At 51.1% G+C, this 21,002-nt stretch overlaps 1 protein-coding gene across 1 annotated transcript in view; it reads right to left on the reverse strand.

Annotated features, from left to right (window-relative positions):
- NUP160 (nucleoporin 160) overlaps positions 1 to 7,563 on the reverse strand; it is a 57,804-nt gene extending 50,241 nt beyond the window's left edge. The window contains exons 1-5 of the mRNA XM_074954483.1: positions 7,467 to 7,563; positions 7,099 to 7,207; positions 6,185 to 6,395; positions 4,374 to 4,596; positions 3,893 to 3,971 (exon numbers count right to left, since the gene is read on the reverse strand). Of these exons, the coding sequence (XP_074810584.1) occupies positions 3,893 to 3,971; positions 4,374 to 4,596; positions 6,185 to 6,395; positions 7,099 to 7,207; positions 7,467 to 7,563 (719 nt within the window). The remainder of the gene's footprint in view (positions 1 to 3,892; positions 3,972 to 4,373; positions 4,597 to 6,184; positions 6,396 to 7,098; positions 7,208 to 7,466) is intronic.
- Between the last annotated feature and the right edge of the window lie 13,439 nt (positions 7,564 to 21,002).

A 21,002-nucleotide genomic window follows, 5' to 3' on the forward strand; every position in this document is an offset into this window, starting at 1 on the left:
AGTGGGGATGTGGGATACCAGGAGGAAGCACGAGCAGGAGAGTGCGAGAGGGGAGGGCTCCTGCCTCATACTAAGAAAGCAGGACAAACAGCAAATTATCCCAAGTGCCTATACACAAATGCAAGAAGCCTGGGAAACAAGCAGAAAGAACTGGAAGTCCTGGCACAGCCGAGGAATTATGATGTGATTGGAATAACAGAGATTTGGTGGGATAACTCACATGACTGGAGTACTGTCATAGATGGATAGAAACTGTTCAGGAAGGACAGGCAGGGCAGAAGAGGTGGGGGAGTTGCATTGTATGTAAGAGCAGTATGACTGCTCAGAGCTCCAGTATGAAACTGCAGAAAAACCTGAGAGTCTCTGGATTGAGTTTAGAAGTGTGAGCACAAGGGTGATGTCATGGTGGGAGTCTGCTATAGACCACCGGACCAGGGGGATGAGGTGGACGAGGCTTTCTTCCAGCAACTAACGGAAGTTACTAGATCACAGGCCCTCGTTCTCATGGGAGACTTCAATCACCCTGATATCTGCTGGGAGAGCAACACAGCAGTGCACACTCAATCCAGGAAGTTTTTGGAAAGTGTAAGGGACAATTTCCTGGTGCAAGTGCTGGAGGAACCATCTAGGGGCAGAGCTCTTCTTGACCTGCTGCTCACAAACCAGGAAGAATTAGTAGGGAAAGCAAAAGTGGATGGGAACCTGGGAGACAGTGACCATGAGATGGTCGAGTTCAGGGTCCTGACACAAGGAAGAAAGGAGAGCAGCAGAATACGGACCCTGGACTTCAGAAAAGCAGACTTTGACTCCCTCCAGGAACGGATGGGCAGGATCCCCTGGGAGAATAACATGAGGGAGAAAGGAGTCCAGGAGAGCTGGCTGTATTTTCAAGAATCCTTATTGAGGTTACAGGGACAAACCATCCCCATATGTAGAAAGAATAGTAAATGTGGCAGGCAACCAGCTTGGCTTAACAGTGAAATCCTTGCTGATCTTCAACACAAAAAGAAGCTTAAAAGAAGTGGAAGATTGGACAAATGACCAGCGAAGAGTATAAAAATATTGCTCGGGCATGCAGGAGTGAAATCAGAAGGGCCAAATCACACCTGGAGTTGCAGCTAGCAAGAGATGTTAAGAGTAACAAGAAGGGTTTCTTCAGGTATGTTAGCAACAAGAAGAAAGTCAAGGAAAGTGTGGGCCCCTTACTGAACGAGGGAGGCAACCTAGTGACAGAGGATGTGGAAAAAGCTAATGTACTCAATGCTTTTTTTGCCTCTGTCTTCACGAACAAGGTCAGCTCCCAGACTACTACACTGGGCAGCACAGCATGGCGAGGTGGTGACCAGCCCTCTGTGGAGAAAGAAGTGGTTTGGGACTATTTCGAAAAGCTGGACAAGCACAAGTCCATGGGGCCGGATGCACTGCATCCGAGAGTGCTAAAGGAGTTGGCAGATGTGATTGCAGAGTCATTGGCCATTATCTTTGAAAACTCAAGGTGATTGGGGGAGGTCCTGGACGACTGGAAAAAGGCTAATGTAGTGCCCATCTTAAAAAAAGGCAAGGAGGAGGATCCTGGGAACTACAGGCCAGTCAGCCTCACCTCAGTCCCTGGAAAAATCGTGCAGCAGGTCCTCAAGGAATCAATTTTGAAGCACTTAGAGGAGAGGAAAGTGATCAGGAACAGTCAGCATGGATTCACCAAGGGCAAGTCATGCCTGACTAACCTAATTGCCTGCTAGGCTGAGATAACTGGCTCTGTGTATGAGGGAAAAGCAGTGAACGTGTTATTCCTTGACTTTAGCAAAGTTTTTGATACCGTCTCCCACAGTATTCTTGCCAGCAAGTTAAAGAAGGATGGGCTGGATGAATGGACTATAAGGTGGATAGAAAGCTGGCTAGATCATCAGGCTCAACGGGTAGTGATCAATGGCTCCATGTCTAGTTGGCAGCCAGTATCAAGTGGAGTGCCCCAAGGGTTGGTCCTCGGGCCGGTTTTGTTCAATATCTTCATTAATGATCTGGAGGATGGCGTGGACTGCACCCTCAGCAAGTTTGCAGAGGACACTAAACTGGGAGGAGAGGTAGATACCCTGGAGGGTAGGGATAGGATACAGAGGGACCTAGACAAATTAGAGGGATGGGCCAAAAGAAATCTGATGAGGTTCAACAAGGACAAGTGCAGAGTCCTGCACTTAGGATGGAAGAATCCCATGCACCTCTACAGACTGGGGACCAAGTGGCTAGGCAGCAGTTCTGCAGAAAAGGACCTAGGGGTTACAGTGGACAAGAAGCTGGATACAAGTCAACAGTGTGCCCTTGTTGCCAAGAAGGCTAACCGCATTTTGGGCTGTATAAGCAGGCGCATTGCCAGCAGATCGAGGGATGTGATCATTCCCCTCTATTCGTCATTGGTGAGGCCTCATCTGGAGTACTGTGTCCAGTTTTGGGCCCCACACTACAAGAAGGATGTGGAAAAATTGGAAAGAGTCCAGCGGAGGGCAACAAAAATGATTAGGCGGCTAGAGCACATGACTTATGAGGAGAGGCTGAGGGAACTGGGATTATTTAGTCTGCAGAAGAGAAGAGTGAGGGGGGGATTTGATAGCTGCTTTCAACTACCTGAAAGAGGGTTCCAAAGAGGATGGATCTAGACTGTTCAGTGGTACCAGGTGACAGAACAAGAAGCAATGGTCTCAAGTTGCAGTGGGGGAGGTTTAGGTTGGATATTAGGAAAAACTTTTCCACTAGGAGGGTGGTGAAGCACTGGAATGGGTTACCTAGTGCGGTGATGGATTCTCCTTCCATCCCTAGCTGAGATGATTTAGTGGGGATTGGTCCTGCTTTGATCACGGGGTTGGACTAGATGACCTCCTGAGGTCCCTTCCAACCCTGATATTCTATGAAAGTGTTATTTACTCCTTCATATAAACACAAGAACTAGGGGTCACCCAGTGAAATTAATAGGCAGCAGATTTAAAACAATCATAAGGAAGTATTTCTTCACACAGCACTGTGGAACTCGTTGCCTGGGGATGTTGTGAAGGCCAACTGGTTCAAAAAAGAATGAGAAGTTCATGGAGAATAGGTCCATCAGTAGCTAATGCATGTCCCTAAGCCTCTGACTGCCAGAAGCTGGGACTGGATAACAGGGGATGGACCACTTGATAATTGCCCTGTTCTGTTCATTCCCTTTGAAGCATCTGGCAGTAGCCACTGTCGGAAGGCAGACTACTGGGCTAGATGGACCATTGGTCTGACCCAGTATGGAGAGTCTTATGTTCTTATGAAAGTCAAGGCAGGAGGAAGCATTTTGAACTGGTCAGATCCATATTGGCTCCCTAAATTATGGGGAGCTTCCCAATGGTTGTCAAAGTAATCTGAGGTCTTACTGGACTCGTCCCCGCTTTCAGATGCCCACAGAGTTGCAGTGGCTAGGAACACCTTGTCTTGTCTTCAGCTACCCAATAGATTTCACCTATTATGCACAGATATGGACCACGGTGATCCATGTATCTGTCACCATTAGATTTCCGGGAAGAGAGCATACTCGGAATTTTTAATCTGCACTGGCTGCCAAACCCACTCCTGGGTAAAAGTCCAGGGGCCAGTTACTAAATGTAACATATTCATGGAGATCTCAGCCACACAGATCCAGAGGCAGCAAGGTAAAATGGACAAAGCCAGCTCCTCACTCCTGATCCCAATTTTGTCACTGTGCCTTGCTGTGTGGCCTACAACAAGTTCCTAACCTCTTTTTAAAAGTGCTATTTACATGCTGAGCATTACTCCTGAAGTGTGTTTGTCTACCTTTGAATTTATATGAATACAATCCATGTGCTTCCATACGGAGGGTTAAGAGAGACAATCCTATGTGTCACATGACAACACTAACCTGATAGCAGTTGGCATCCAACCTGTAAGCAAACGTTGCATCACAGAGCTCTGCTTCAGCTCCACAAGTGAAACTATCCCTGAAAAAAAATGAAAATGAAACTGCTGAGCAATGTGCAGAATATCATTTGCTGCTTCAATGGGCCTGAATTATCATGCATTTTGGGAGTAAGATTACAATAAGCACCCGAGACAAAATCAAGATCAATGGAAGCCCAAAACTGAAATAGGGAGGGATGCTGCAGGTCAGGACCGAGAGGCACTGACAAAGCCAAGAGGGGGAGCGTGAAGCCTGTACACTATATCTGGATCCAGACCAGTATTAATCTAATCATGGTCATCCTTCACTATGTATCACCTTCTATACCAGCATGAAATGGCTGTTTTTGCATAGGCAGGACAATTGGTGAAGGTGTGAGAAACACTAGCGCGTGCTTTATAAATACATACTCATGGTTACATACTCTACTCCCAACTCTTACCATGCACATCATGAGGAGGTAGCTTGAGGACAAATATTCCTCCTGAAACAGACGGCAGAGCAAAGAGAGCCTCCCCATCACTGCTAAGCCAAGCCGCTGAAGCAGTGGAATTAGAGGCCAGTCCAGGAATGGAGGGGATCATGTGGTAGTTTGAAGGGTCCCTAAAATTAACTTTTCCAATATCTGTAAATACAGACTGCATCTGGCCCTCTGTTATCAGCTCCTGTTAGAGAAAGAAAAAAAAAAAAAAAAAAAGAGTCCAGGTCCCAAGAACACACAGAACTGTTAAGACTAGATACACAAAAATGGAACTGCCAAAGGAATGACAAACGCATGATCTCCACTACTCCTGGCTTTTACTTACTGAGAAAAGATCTTTTGATGCAAATTCTCTGGTCACCTAAACTTCACTCTTTCCCTTATTTTCAGCTGGGAAGGGCTGACCATTTAAGAGTGGATCTCAAAGTGTAAGTGGATTAGATAACTGATTTATTGGTGGACCTACTCTCTCTCCCAGATACGTGCCAAGATCTTGATAACACTACCACATTCCTGCACAAGTGCTTTGCATCCCACAAAATAATTAGAGGGTTGCACACTTCATGGCTTATGTAGGCCCAGCTATACACCCAGCTGGGCCCCTCACCCCAACTCTGGCCATGCCCAGCTGGGAGGGCCTGTTCATGGCCAGAGTTGGAAGGCAAGAGACTCACTAACCCTAACCCAAATGTCACCCTTAACTCTGAAGTCACTGCCTCACACCACTGTATCCAGAGTACTCTGCTCCCCTGCCACAGGCCTCTGTGAAGTGACTATCTCACCTCTACATCATGAGTGATCAACTGTGGATTTTATTGAAAATTGGGCTTTTCCAGTTTTCCGTTTTCACCAACATTAATAGGGTTCTGCCCTTTGATGTCTAGAACACCTCCAGAATTTTTGGAATTGATCATATGCAGTTTTCAAAAATCATCAAATTTCAGACTGAAATAAGGCAGACATTTTTATCAGTGAGCGTAACTAACCATTGGAACAATTTACCAAGCTTGTGGTGGATTCTCCATCACTGGCAATTTTTAAATCAAGATTGGATGTTTTTCTAAAAGCTCTGCTCTAAGAATTATTTGGGGGAAGTTCTCTGGCCTGTTACCCAGGTCAGACAAGATGACCATAATAGGCCCTTCTGGTCTCTGAGTATAGCATAGGGCCTCACTTTACTTGGCCAGTGATCTGGGATCGTTTGGTCTGGGAACTAAGAATGTGTGTCATATCTGTAAAGGCATCTCAACCAGAAAAATTTGGGAATCATAGTTGCACAAGTGACTATACACATGGAGTCTTTGGGATCTAAAGAGAGATACCCTGAGCTTGCACTCCTGCTCTGCATCTCTTGAAATGGTAATGGTCACAGATTTCAAGCAACTTAGGCCCCAGTGTTCAAGTTCCCATGGATCTGGGTGCCTAGCTCCCTAGGAGCCGCTGAAAATCCTAATCTTGGTATTCAAAAAGCAAATTAGCAGAGACATATATTTCATATGTACATGCAATATCCAGTGTAGTATCCGCACCACTATTTCAGCAGGTTTGTATCCTAAAAGATGCTCTAAACTAGTTTTTAAAAATACAAAAAATGCTAGGTGGAGAAACTACAGGTTTCAGATCACTTTCCATCAAACCTTGTTCCAATGATCCATGCCACAGCTATGTTTATGCCAAGACCAATCTTTGATTCTAAAAGATAATTCTAATAAACTAGCTATAAACTATTTTCTTGAAACAAGTACACAATTATTTCCACCCAGACTACTTACACTCCTGTACATGCGAGCAGGGTGTGGCAGGACCAGACGGTGCACAGTCTGATTGGTTACAATCAAGATGACGACAAGATTCTGTGTCTCACACACATGTACTCCTCCGGGTAAGAGGCTACAATTCTGGATTTTGAGCCGAATGGCATTATTCAGGAGGTTTATATCCAGAGACTCCTCCACCAGCTCCAAAGTGTCTCCAGAAGTGGTCCTGAAAAAATAAAAAAAACTTTTTATGTTGACGATTGTGAGGCCTCTCAGGTCGGCAGTGATCAACACAACACAGGTTTAGACTCACAGGGCAGGTCTACACTGGAGTGGCACCACTGCAGCGCTGCAGTGAAGACGCTACCTACCCAACAGGAGGGCTTCTCCAATCCACATAGATATTCCACCTCCCAGGGAAGCGGTAGGGAGGTTGATGGGACCTAGTGCTGTCTGTCTACACCAGGAGTAGTGTCAGTTTAACTGCATTGCTCAGGGGTATGGATCTGTCACACCCCGAGCAACATAGTTATACTGACCTGATTTCCTAGTATCAACCTGGCCATAGACTCTGCTACAGGCAAAGGTATCCTGCTACAGGGAGCCATGGGCTTGCTCCCACTAACTGTTACTCAGGACCCCCATGCAGCAGTCCATCCCATTCAGAAAAGCACTTGGGCACATGCTCAAATCTAATCCACTGACTTTAAAGGGACACCTTGCACTGAACTGGCATCTCACCACCCGTGCACACACCCTCCCGGCAGGGGAAGAGCAGCCCGAGACCCCGGCCTCCCCCTAGCCCAGGGGGCGATACCTGCCCAGCGGCAATACTCGCCATGGGGCAGGCAATTCACACCCCAGGGCAGGGGCAACACGGGGTGTGCCTGGCAGAGTCCCCGATACCCAGGCGCTCCCCCCACACCTACCAGTGGATGAAGCGGTTCCTGGTGACCGACACCAGCTGGGCGCTCTCCTGGTAGCAGAACCCGCCAGCGCTGTCGGCGTAGCGCCCGGCCCCGGGGCCCACGCTGGCACCTGCGGGGGAGGGGAGGGGTGCGGTGAGCGCGGGCAAGGCGGGGATCCGGGAGGGGGGACGGGGCAGCCCTCAGGGCCGGGGGCCTCAAGGGCGGGCTGGCGACAGGGGCAGCCCGAGGGGGCGTGCCGCGGGGGACAGGCGGGGTGTCCCGGGGCGAGGGGGGGTCCCTGGGGCGGGGCCGGGAAGGCCAGGCGGGGAGAGGAGTCCCGGGGGCGGGGCCAGGCGGGGGAGGGGAGGGGAGGGGCGGGGTCCCGGTACCTGGCGGGCTCAGCGCGAGCTCCCGGACCCGGCGGCGCGGGCCGCGCTCGGCCCCACACAGCTCTAGGCAGCTCCGCTCGGCCAGCGCCGCCGCCATTTTCCCTTCCCGCGCGCCGCGCCGCGCGGCCCCACGGGAAGCCGGGGACGGGACCGAGGCGCGAGGGGGCGGGGTCACGTCCCCCCAGCGCGGCCGCCGCCCGAGAACGCTGCGGGTCCCGCCGGCGCGTTCGGCCAATGGCGCGCGGCGTCCCCTGGCCGGAGCCGCGCCCCGCGCCCCCCACGTGCCTGCCCCGCAGGCGTCGCCCCAGCCCCGCCCGCCGCACAGGCCGCGGGCCAGCGCGCGCACGTGGCCCGCCCCCGCCCCCGGGCGAGTCAGCTGCAGAGGGGTCAGGGTCCCGCGCTCTGGGTGGGTGTTCGATCGATCAAGGGCCGGGGGAACATTTTTCACACCCCGTAGCAATAACGGGGCTGATACGGGAATAAAAAGCTGGTCACGGTCCGTTCAAAACGGAGCTGGTGGCCTGCGGTCGCCTATTGACTAACCCCTGACTTACCGCCGGGGGGCGACGTGCAGAGGCACGAAGGGTGAAGTGCCCCCCCCCCCCCCCGCCAGCAGCCAGGCTGCAGGCTCTTGCACAGCGGGGCGGGCCAGGGACAGGGGGCTCCGACTTGCCCAGCCGCTCTCCTGGAAGCCAAGCGCCGGGGGGGAGGCCGCCCACTGCTGCCACAGCTCGGCACTCCCCCAGGCCGCGTCCTGCTGCGGCCCTGTCCCGCTCCCTGCCCGGCTCCGGCTGCCAGAGACCCCCACATGCACACACACAGCTAAGGCGGGGAGAGCACGGTCCAGGCCGGGGGTGGGGAGGAGACACGCGTCCTACCCATCACCTTAGAATGTGGGGCTGGGGGCACCAGTCATTTATTGTGCAAAATAGCTGGCTGAAGCACAATTAGGATGGCCAACTTTCTAATTACAGGTTTCAGAGTAACAGCCGTGTTAGTCTGTATTCGCAAAAAGAAAAGGAGGACTTGTGGTACCTTGGAGACGAACCAATTTATTTGAGCATAAGCTTTCGTGAGCTACAGCATCCGATGAAGTGAGCTGTAGCTCACGAAAGCTTATGCTCAAATAAATTGGTTAGTCTCTAAGGTGCCACAAGTCCTCCTTTTCTTTTTTCTAATTACACAAATCCGAACACCCTTGCCCCGCCCCTTCTCTGAGGCCCCACCCCCCAGTCACAACATCTCCCCCTCTCTCCATCACTTGCTCTCCCCCACCCTCACTCACTTTCACTGGGCAGGGGTTGGGGTGTGGGAGGAGGTGTGAGCTCCAGGGTGGGGTTGAGGATGAGGGGTTTGGGGTGCGGGAGGGGGCTCTGAGCTGGAGCCGAGGGGTTCGGAGTGTGGGAGCAGGCTCCGGGCTGGGGCTGGGGGTTGGGGCGTGGGGTCCAGGCTCCAGGAGGGAGTTTGGGTGCGGGAAGGGGCTCAGGGCTTGGGTTGGGGTGCAGGAGGGGGTGCGGGCTCCAAGAGGGAGGTTCGATGCGGGAGGGGGCTCAGCGCTGGGGCAGGGCATTGGGGTGCGGGATCTGGAAGGGAGTTAGGGTGTGGGATGGGATTCCAACTTGGGGCTGGGTTTTGGGGTGCGAGCTCCAACCAGAGCTTACCTCAGGCAGCTCCTGATTAGCGGCACAGTGGGGCTAAGGCAGGCTTCCTGCCTACCTTGGCTCTGCGCGGCTCCCGGAAGCGGCCGTCATGTCCAGCCCAGCTCCTAGGTGCAGGGGTGGCAGGTGGCTCCATGCCAACGGGAGCTGCGGAACCGGCACTCAGGTCAGGGGCAGCACACAGAGTTTTCCTGATCGCCCCTGCACCTAGGGGCCGCAGGTACATGCCAGCAGCTTCTGGGAACCGCGCGGAGCCAAGGCAGGCAGGAAGCCTGCCTTAGCCCTGCTGCACCGCTGACCGGACTTTTAATGGTCTGGTCAGCAGTGCTGACCAGAGCCGCCAGGGTCCCTTTTCGATCGGGCGTTCCCCAAGCGCAACTGAGTGAGCTCTCCTGGGCAGCCAAGGCTCTAACGGAGGTAATGCAGGGTTTTCCCCAGACACCTCAGTACTATGTGGTTAAGCCCCTTTGTTTTCAGTTTAAACTGATTTTTACCAAAAAATTCTCAGATTTACAACAAATATTAATCATTTTTTTTATTTTCACCCTACTTTTGTATCATTCAAATATATATAAAAAAAAAACTTGTTTGATTAGGAAAATACAATATATGGCATGAGGTATATGTATTACACCAGGGGTCTCAAACACACAGCCCACGGGGTTATTTTCTGCGGCCCACCAGCTCCCCGCGGCACCCCTGCCCCCCTAGCATTTACCTAGAGTGGCTCTGGCCCGGGGCACACCGGGGGCAGGGCAGGATCCCTCCCTGCCCTGCCCTGTCCCTGCACCACTCGGAGGCCAGGACCTGGGGGGGGGGGGGGGGGGGCAGGGGTCTGTGTATTGCCCTGGCCAATGGGAGCTTCGGGGGAGGTACCTGGAGGAGAGGCCAGGGCAACACACAGACCTCTATGCCCCCCCCAAGGCCCCAGCTGCTTCCCGGAGCGGCACGGGGCAGGGCAGGCGGGCAAGCAGGGATCCTGCCCTGCCCCCAGTGCACGCCAGGCCAGACCTGCCCCCTGAACTCCTCCTGCAGCCAAACCCCGTGCCCTGAGCCCCCTGCTGCATCCCACACCCCTCCTGCACCCTGACCCCCTGCCACGCCCCTCCTGCACCCCAACCCCCTGCCCTGAGCCCCCTGCCGCACCCTGCACCCCTCCTGCACCCCCTGGGGGCAGGGAGGGGGTGGAGTTGGAGTGGGGATTTCAGGGAAGGGATTGGAAGAGGCGGGGCCTCACAGAAGGGGTGGAGTGGGAGCAGGGCCAGGGCAGCGGGGGGGTGGTCAGTGGTGTAGCCCTCCGGCTAATGTACTAGTCCTCATGTGGCCCTCGTGGTCATTTGAGTTTGAGCCCCATGTCGTACACTAATACATTAGTCTGTGTGTATATGCAAAGCTGCCTGTTGAAGTAAGGCTATGTATTAGTCCGGAAACTACAATAACCAAAGAGGCACACATGCAAGCTCTGAAGTGCATGCACATCTGAACGTACTAATGAATCTCACGTCCACCACGTACACATTTCAAGCTGTTAGCAGATAACGGTTTAAAGAATTGACACACACTAAAACGGGAAGAAAACGAAGAGCTGTATCAGAACATGTTTCAGAACGCAAGCAATTATTCAAAAATCTTAAAAAAACAAAAACAGGAGAAAAGGATGAAGTTGAGTGTATGCACTGCAAATAGTGTGGCCCAATTATTAAATGTATTTATAGGCTAATAGTTCTAAATCTCCAGCAGTAAACTGTTTATTCAAATTGTCATAAATATAAAGGGAAGGGTAAACCCCTTTAAAATCTCTCCTGGCCAGAGGAAAAATCCTCTCACCTGTAAAGGGTTAAGAAGCTAAAGGTAACCTCGCTGGCACCTGACCAAAATGACCAATGAGGAGACAAGATACTTTCAAAAGCTGGGAGGAGGGAGAGAAAAAAAGAGGGGCTGTGTCTGTCTGTATGCTGCTTTTGCTGGGGATAGAACAGGAATGGAGTCTTAGAACTTTTAGTAAGTAATCTAGCTAGGTATGTGTTAGATCATGATTTCTTTAAATGGCTGAGAAAAGAACTGTGCTGAATAGAATGACTATTCCTGTCTGTGTGTCTTTTTTATAACTTAAGGTTTTGCCTAGAGGGGTTCTCTATGTTTTGAATCTAATTACCCTGTAAGGTATCTACCATCCTGATTTTACAGAGGTGATTCCTTTACTTCTATTAAAAGTTGTCTTGTAAGAAAACTGAATGCTTTTTTCATTGCCCTAAGATCCAAGGGTTTGGGTCTGTGGTCACCTATGCAAATTGGTGAGGATTTTTACCAAACCTTCCCCAGGAAGTGGGGTGCAAGGGTTGGGAGGATTTTGGGGGGGAAAGACGTGTCCAAATGATGTTTCCCAGTAAACCCAGTTAAAGTTTGGTGGTGGCAGTGGAAATTCCAAGGACAAAGGGTAAAATTAATTTGTACCTTGGGGAAGTTTTAACCTAAGCTGGTGAAAGTAAGCTTAGGAGGTTTTCATGCAGGTCCCCACATCTGTACCCTAGAGTTCAGAGTGGGGAAGGAACCTTGACACAAATAAAAAGTTTTATTTGGGGATTAGAGAGAGATTGTTTTCTTAAACTCAGAGGTGGCCTTGGGTTTTGAGTTCTGTTTTAATTCTGCAGCAAATTGCATTGATTAACAGAATTCAGAGCATGAAGCTACTGAATACTTTTTTACTCTGTCTTTCCATCCACCAATATAAACCCTGATATTTACCCAGGAAAATTATAAATAGTTTTTTGCACTGATTTTCACCTGTTTTTGTTGTTGTGGTAATAAAGATCAATAAATTCCTGCGGAAAATTAAATAAAATAAATAGGGCTGGTCAAGCAGTTAAAAAAATGAATCGTGATTAATTGCACAATTAATCGTGTGATTAGTCACACTGTTAAACAAAAATAGAATACTATTTAAATATTTTTGGATGTTTTCTACATTTTCAAATATATTGATTTCAATTACAGCACAGAATACAAAGTGTACAGTGCTCACTTTCTATTTATTTTTGATTACAAGTATTTGTGTAACGCCAGCAGGCAGGATTGAACCTGGGACTTCTGGAGCTTAGTGCATGAGCCTCTACCGCAGGGGTCGGCAACCTTTCAGAAGTGGTGTGCCGAGTCTTCATTTATTCACTCTAATTTAAGGTTTCGCGTGCCAGTAATTCATTTTAACATTTTTAGAAGGTCTCTCTCTATAAGTCTTTATTATATAACTAAACTATTGTATGTAAAGTAAACAAGGTTTTTAAAATGTTTAAGAAGCTTCATTTAAAATTAAATTAAAATGCAGATCTTATCAGTTTAGTGCAGTGGTTCTTAACCTGGGGTGCACGCACCCCCTGGGGGTGAGAGATGCCCTTTCGGGAGGTGCGAGACCTGCAAGATTTTTTTAGAAGGTAAATCATCAAAAACGCAAATTAAGCACAGGCACATGGGTACAACTACTTTGTTTCATCAAGCCTATGTAATTATTAACATTATACATTTTTAACAATTACTGTAATATACAAAGTTTTTAAGCTAATAGTAGTGTAATTTTTGATAAGGGCTGCAGAGCTCTGGGCCTAGGCCAGGAGCAGAGTCCTGGGCTGGCTGCCGGTACCCCAAGCCAGCGGGAGGGCTGAGCAGGGCTAGAGACCCAGACCCCAGCTGGCAGGGGGCCAGGGGCCTGGCAGCTGGAACCCCAGACCAGCAGCGAGGTGAGCAAGGCCGGCGGCTGGTATCCCAGGCCAGCAGCAGGCTGAGCGGGGCAGATGGCTGGGACCCTGGCTGGCAAGGGGCTGGCGGCTGGAACCCAAGACTGTCAGCGGGCTGAGCTGGGTGGCGGACAGAACCCCAGACTGGCAGCAGCTCACCCGCTGCTGGTTTGGGGTTCCGCCGGCTCCTGCCAGCCGGGGTCCCAGCCGCCAGTCCTGCTCAGCCTGCTGCCGGCCAGGGGTTCACTCAGGCCAGCAGCGGCTGAGCGGGACTGGCGGCCGAGACCCTCTCTGGCAAGGGGCCGGCGGCCGGAGCTCCAGACCATCAGTGGGCTGTGCCAGGCCGGCGGACAGAACCCCAGACTGGGAGCGGGCTGAGCGTCTCAGCCTGCTGCAGGTCTGGGGTTCCGGCCGCCGGCTCCTGCCAGCCGGGATCCCGGCTGCCGGCCCGCTCAGCCTGCTGCCAGCTTGGGGTTCCGTTCACCCAGGCAGGCAGCGGGCTGAGCGGGGCCGGCGGCCGGGACCCCAGCTGGCAGCAGCGTGTCAGTAAAAATCAGCTCACGTGCTGCAGGTTGCCGACCCCTGTTCTACTGCATGAGCTAAAAGGCAACTGGCTGGTAGCTAAGGCTGTAGAGCAAACTCTTTGATCTCTCTCTGTAAGTGTCTAGATGGGACACAACACCCACCCCGAAGGTGTGTGGGTTACATTCGCACTGTAAAAAAACAAAACAAATAGTATCTTTCAATTCACTTAATACAAGTACTGTAGTGCAATTTCTTTATCATGAAAGATGAACTTACAAATGTAGAATTATGTACAAAAAACCTGCATTCAAAAATAAAACATAAAATTTTAGAGCCTGCAAGTCCACTCAGTCCTACTTCTTGTTCAGCCAATCACTCAAACAATTTTGTTTACATTTGTAGAAGATAATGCTGCCCACTTCTTGTTTACAGTGTCACCAGAAAGTGAGAACAGGCATTGGCATGGCACTGTTGTAGCTGGCATCGCAAGATATTTGTGTGCCGGGTGCTCTAAAGATTCATATGTCCCTTCATGCTTCAACCACCATTCCAGAGGACATGCATCCATGCTCATGACAGGTTCTGCTCGATAACAATCCAAAGCAGTGCAGATTGATGCATGTTCATTTTCATTATCTGAGTCAGATGCCACCAGCAGAAGGTTTATTTTTATTTATTTATTTTATTTATTTTGGTGGTTTGGGTTCTGTCTTTTCCGCATTGGAGTGTTGCTCTTTTAAGACTTCTGAAAGCATGCTCCACGCTTCGTCCCTCTCAGATTTTGGAAGGCACTTCAGATTCTTAAACCTTGGGTCGAGTGCTGTAGCTATGTTTAGAAATCTCACATTGGTACCTTCTTTGCGTTTTGTGAAATCTGCAGTGAAAGTGTTCTTAAAATGAACAACATGCGCTGGGTCATCATCCGAGACTGCTATAACATGAAATATATGGCAGAATGCAGGTAAAACAGAGCAGGGGACGCAATTCTCCTCCAGAGAATTCAGTCACAAACTGAATTAACGCATTATTTTTTTAACGAGCATCATCAGCATGGAAGCATGTCCTCTGGAATGGTAGCCGAAGCATGAAGGGGCATACGAATGTTTGCATAAATACTTTGCAATGCCAGCTACAAAAGTGCCATGTAAATGCCTGTTCTCACTTTCTGGTGACATTGTAAATAAGAAGCGGGCAGCATTATCTCCTGTAAATGTAAACACGCTTGTTGGTCTTAGCAATTGGCTGAACAAGAAGTAGGACTGAGTGGACTTTGTTTTGTTTTTATGTAATAAAAAAATCTACATTTGTGAGTTGCACTTTCATGGCAAAGAGATTGCACTACAGTACTAGCATGAGGTGAAGTGAAAAATACTATTTATTTTGTTTATAATTTTTACAGTGCAAATGTTGGTAATAAAAAATAATATACACTTTGATTTCAATTACAACACAGAATACAATTATCTATGAAGATGCAGAAAAACATCCAAAAATATGTAATAAATATCAATTGGTATTCTATTGTTTAACAGTGCGATTAAAACTGCAATGAATCGCGATTAATTGTTTTAATCGCAATTAATTTTTTGAGTTAATCGTGTGAGTTAACTGTGATTAATCGACAGCCCTAAAAATAAACATTGAAAACAAAGGGCCCTATCTATGGCCTACAGAGAAGGGACAGCTGTAGCTGCCGCTGCATCACTACCCCAATTCTGAGAGCCTCTCAACTCTTGCATGGAGCTCTGACACTTCAGTTCCACTCGTGAAGCTGTGACTCTCCTGAAATAGAAAAGGGGACAAGAGAAACTCTAGCTTGTAATGCTGAGACAGTAGTACAGATCATGGGAATAAAGTGAGAGAAGTGTCTGGATCCCCTTTCTAAAGATAGCTGAAGAGCAGCGAATGGGCTGGATGTGGAGGGAAAGCTAATGATTTGAGTTGGGTTGGACGAAAACAGTGCAAGCGAAGCCTTCAGCCAACCAAGGGCTGTGATCTTCACAAGCTCTGCAAGGTTGGGTGGGCATGCTCAGTGGAAGGGCAAGCCCCCTGTAGAGCAAACAGTGTGCTGCCAGACTTACTAGGTAGCACTTATGCTGGAGCATTAATACTAAAGAGTCCAGAGGTGACATACTAAAATAATAATGGCTTTATTCAGAAGCTTATTTCCATTAGCTGTGGAAGTGGTGTGCCCTGTATACTGGCTGTCATGAAACTCTGCCAATGAATAAGGAAAGAGGAACATGACCTTATCAGAATGACACTTGTTGGGTAATCAGTCTTACCAAGGGGAGGACAATTATCTATTAGTAGGGCTTCCTGCAGCCTGCAACTTCCATGACTTCCTGCAACTGCCGTGACTCCTGCAGCAGCCGGTGTGGCTGACCCAGGGCTGCCCGAGCAGGGCCATAGAGGCTAGAGAGGCAATGGGCCCCCCGCCCCCGTGGCAGCTACACATTAGCCTTTCTGGAGGCTTCTTGTTTGTTTACTCTTTAGGCCTAAAATCAGGCTCTGAGCCCAGTATAAAAGCTCACGCTCTCCTTGTTTGTTTTTGATTCAATAGCATTTGCATTCATGTCACCACTGGCCTGGGCTGTAATTTCCCAAGCATATCCAGTCCCATTAGACTCTGCAGATGCCTTCAATTGTGTCCCACAGATAGTTAGTATCTGGCTGACATTGGACGCATCTCCCATTACTTCCACTAAGTACTTTACTAGACCAAAACATGTTTTTCCTTCCCTTGTAAAGGATTTCCTCTGTTTTAAGGAGAACAGTTTGCCAGGATTGAACCCACAACCTGTGAAACTGAAAGCCTCGGCTCTGTTAGCTCACAAGGAGCAGACTCATAAATCTCTTTGTGGTGAAGCGACTAGAAGGGGCCAGACAGCCACACTGTACAATATGGGTTACATGTTCATTACCACACAGCTGTTCTGACAATATCAAAGGGCCACGGCCAGCTGGCATCAATCAGCAGAGCATCAGGATCCTTTGCTCCATAGCTACATCTGGCAGCTACCAGATACAGTCACCATTCTCAGAGTTTAAAATCTTAACTCCGGGTCGATGGTCAATTATCAATGTATATCTTCCCCCATACAAGTATTTGTGAAATGTTAATAACCCAGATGTTATATCTAAGGCTAAAACTGGGCAGAATTCCTCTCTTTGTCAGGGCATGTGAAGCATAGACTTTACAGGGAGGCACACTGAGGCGCAGATCCACAAAAGCCCTGCAATGGAAGTTAGGAGCCTAAATACCTCTGTGGATCTGGGCCTGAAACAGGGATGGATAGAGGTATAAAACCCAAAGGTAGACAGACTGGACTTCTCCCTGCCACCTGGAATCAATGCCACAAGGCAGGTGTCACCAGCCAAAATTACAAATACAGCAGGGTCAAAATGCACCTCTCATTCTTGTTAGCTGCATCCAGTGTTGGGTTTGTTTTGTTTTGTTTTTTTGGTGTTCCTGTTTCCATTAGCATTTTATGGCAGTTCACTCAGGGGTTAGAGCAGACAAGCGTGACATGAATTTTCCATTGTTGTTTACTGCTGCCAGGCAAGGTCACAGATCGGTGACTCTGAATGTGTTAATAGTGCTTGTTTTACCTGTTTAACTGGGTAAATTCCTCTAGCAATATTGCAATGAATGTCCTGGAAAAAAGAAGAACATTCACACTGATGCTTGATTCTCTTGTGGGGAGCCTTCCAAGCTGTCACTGAACCTATTGCTCCAGCACGGTGCTCGCAGGAGCTGTGACCCCAGAGGTGTTGCCCCTGTGCAGGGGAGACAGTGCTGAGGGGGGCCTTAATTTGTAGTAGTCATTAAAGATCCAGCCACATGCCAAATTTAGAGTTTTACAGGTCACATTTTTTAACTAGCGTAGGAGCATTAAGCCAGATGTTTTAGACAGACCCTAAACGTGGGTCATCCTTTATATTCTGCCTCCCTAGGTTCCCTATGCAATTTCAGTTTGATAGCGTTCACATCCCGTCCTAAACTGCTGTACATTGTCAGCACTGTTCTGCTCCAGAGATGGCTGCATTCTTGGGCAAGTCCTTTCCCATTTGTGTGTGTGTCTCTTTCCCCTCCCACCCGGTCTTGTCTATTTAGTTTGTAAGGTGGCTGGAGCAGGGGCTGTCACTCACTGTGTCTATGCAGCGCCTAGCACAATTGAGGCCTCTAGGAGAAATAAGAATAGTTCAGAGCTGGCATTTCCATTCTAACCCCCTTCTCAATCACTGATTACTCTCCGCATTTTTTTTCTTTTTCCTCTGAAACCAGCCATGTCTGTTCTCAGCCCAGGAGCACTTTCCATTGACTCCTAGAGGCCACGGCCAGCAGGTAGGCTGTGGCGGTTCCAGCTGGGACGAGCGGGGTTGTACTATGGGCTGGGACTCTCCTAGCAGAGGGACAGAAGAGGAGCAACAGGAGCTGAGGAAGAAGGCACTGGCCTGTGGGGCATCACATCATGGGATTTTAAGGGCTGCATATGCTGGGGTGATCAGTGGACTGTGTATGGACAGTGTAACAAGGCAGGCCTTCTCTCCCCGCCCATAGGCAGTTTTATCATCCAGACTTAAACAAAAAGTTCCTTGGCTCCCCCTGGGCAGCAGTCACTGGGGGATTTTTCCCATTTACCTCTCAGGCTCTCACTTCCTCCCCTCCCAGGAGAGTCTGACAGAATTTCCTGACAGAATCCAACAACTTCCTAACCCCGGCACCAACTCTCTCCCATCCCCAGGCCCAGCTAGGTGACTGCTTTCTGAGTCTAATTGGGGTCAGCTGACTCCCTGTTAAAGGACCAGTGTCTCCCTATAAGAGACTGATTTGTGCTTTTGATAATAAAGCTGACCCAAGGAAGGGAGTTATTGAAGAAAGAGAGCCTGAAATGGAGTTCTTGGGTTACCTGGGAGAGGAAACTGAGGCAGGTGTGCCGGATGTGTCACAGCCTGCTGCAGGAAGGCACGCCAGTGGGGGCTGCTTATGACCGTGAAGCCCGGGGTGGTGGCCAATGATCTGTTACGGTTGGCAGCCTTAGGTTTTGCAGTTACTGGCTTTACAATGAGCTGACCCTGCCCACTGCAGAAGGAAAGCTTGTCTTGGCTGCAGAGTGGATGCGGGGAAAGGGCCAGGGCTTTGCCCCTTGAGTGTTTTGCACAACTCCCCCCTCCTCTTCTCCTGTCCCCACCTTGTTCCCCGCCCCCACACCATTCCCTGCCCTTGGACCTTCCCCAGAAGTGAAAGGTACTTGGCCCTGGTTTCACCCTGCTAGTCTTTGGGAGGAGCCGCCAGTGCCTGCGAGTTCCTGTCTGGAGGAGACGCAGCAGCCGCCAGCACAGCGCTCCCGAGCTTGGGCTATGCCCTGCATGCAGAGGAGTGCCTGGAGTCTCTGCCGGAGGGGCGTGACAGTGCTGCGCCGCAGAGCCCAGGAGGGGGCATGTTCCTTGGTGCTGAGAATCCCCCTGCCGAGCCCTCACTGGCTCTTCAGAAGGGCACTTCCACTGGACAGCTCTGCCACATGCGGCCCACTGGATGGGCCCAATGCAAGGGGGCCCTGATCTCAGGACCGAGAGCGCTGCTGTAGGGACGGGGTCAGGGTCCTGGGTGCAGGGCCGTGACCCCCTCCTGGCTGGTCTAGGGCAGCTGATCTCGGGACCAAGGTCACAGCTGTAGGGATGGGGTCAGCTCGGGTGCAGGGTGTGACCCCCTCCTGGCTGGTCCAGGAGCCTGGTTCCTCTCTGCACTCCCCCAGCTTGTCAGGCCAGTAAAGTCCCACCTAGTAAAGATGAGATGTGCTGTCCTGGCCCCCCTCTAGAGGGCAGCAAGGCCCTGGGCATCCATGGTCCCTGCCTGTGCCCAGAGCTGGTGCCTCCGTGCAGAGCTGGTGCTGGCCGTGCCAGGACTCCCTCAGGCCCGCACTGGCCTCAGGTAGCCAGCAGCACAAGCAGCACTGACCCTGCGTCCAGCCATGTCCCCCCCAGTCTCATCCCTGCAGCCAGCACTGCCCCCCCCAGCACCCCTTGCCCCTGCCGCTAGGGCTCTGGGTGCTCCCCCCACCGCACTCTCCTCACTGTAAAGACACAATGGCGTGATTTATTGCTGCACAGAGCCCACGCCTGCTAGCACACAAGGCTGCGCACAGTGCCACTGCACGTAACCCCCACAGCTTGGGGGCAGAGACCCCTTGGGAAAAGGTCACTGCTGGTCACTGCAGCTACAAACAGCCTACAGCCCCCTGCCACCACACCCCTACCTACCGCTCAGCCAGTGCCCCTCAGCCCCTGCCCCCTGCTATCCCGGCGTGCCACCCCCCCTCAGCTCAGCCGGTGCCCCTCATCCTCTGACCCCTGCCATCCCAGCCCTGCCACCCGCCTCAGCTCAGCCAGTGCCCCTCAGCCCCTGCCATCCCAGCCCTGCCACTCCCCCTCAGCTCAGCCAGTGCCCCTCAACCCCTGCCCCTGCTATCGCAGCCCTACCACCCCTGCCACAGCTCAGCCAGTGTCTCTCAATCCCCACCCACTGCCCCGTTATCCCAGTCCTGAGCTCCCCCCTCAGCTGTCTCATTGCCCATCAATCCCAAGGCCCAGCCCCCTGCCACAACAACCCCTCCCCCAGCTCAGCCATGCCCCTCAGTCCTGACACACGGCCCCCAGTTATCCTAACCTGGGATTCCCCCTGCCACAGCCCCCAGCCTGCCCAGCTCAGTGCTGTCCTGCAGCCACCCTTGCTCTGTAATAATGTCGGGGGGGGGGGGAATCCCTGTGCCTACCAGACGGGCCTATGCTAGTGGCCCTTTCCCTCTGCAATGCCTTGCCCTTCAGCTCTCTAACCCTCCCATCCCTGTGATGCTCCAGGGCCTTCAGCTTGGCTAGAGTACTTCCTGGGGGTGGTACCTGGCTGTCCGGCCCGGGTGGACCCAGCCTGTGGCTTGCCCCCCTCCCACCCACCACATGCCATGGCTGGGCTGCAGAGCTTGGGTGCATTCCTCCCAGCAGCAGCAGGGGAGTGGGAGGGTGGGGTTCATGTCCTTGGGACACGGTGGATTTCCCCAGGGGGCAAGGTGGAGAGATCACGGCATATACAGCCCTGTGCAGGGATCAGGGACTGTGCCAGCTCTCTTGCCCCCCCCCATGCCTGCTCCCCCAGCCAGGAGCTGGGCAGTGCCAGCTGGACCAGCAGGGGGCCAAGCTTCATGCAGCTCCAGGTAGGAGGGGGATGTTAATTTGAACTAATTTGCATAATATTTTCCAAACCGGTACCAGTAACAGGTTGTTATCCCTGGTGGGGGGACAGTGTCTAGAGATGACACCAGACAGTGATCTACAAGTTGTGACTGCATTGGAAGGCTGGGAGTTAGGACACCTGGGTTCTATCCCTGGCTCTGAGAGGGCAGTAGGGTCTAGTGGTTAGAGCAGGGCAGCTGGAAGCCAGGACTCCTGAGTTCTATCCCTGGCTCTGGGAGGACAGTGGGGTCGAGTGGTTAGAGCAGAGCAGCTGGAAGCCAGGACTCCTGAGTTCTATCCCTGGCTCTGGGAGGACAGTGGGGTCGAGTAGTTAGAGCAGAGCAGCTGGAAGCCAGGACTCCTGGGTTCTATCCCTGGCTCTGGGAGGGCAGTGG

The sequence above is a fragment of the Natator depressus genome, chromosome 6 (assembly GCF_965152275.1).
Source record: "Natator depressus isolate rNatDep1 chromosome 6, rNatDep2.hap1, whole genome shotgun sequence".
In the NCBI taxonomy this organism is placed as follows: Eukaryota; Metazoa; Chordata; order Testudines; family Cheloniidae; genus Natator; species Natator depressus.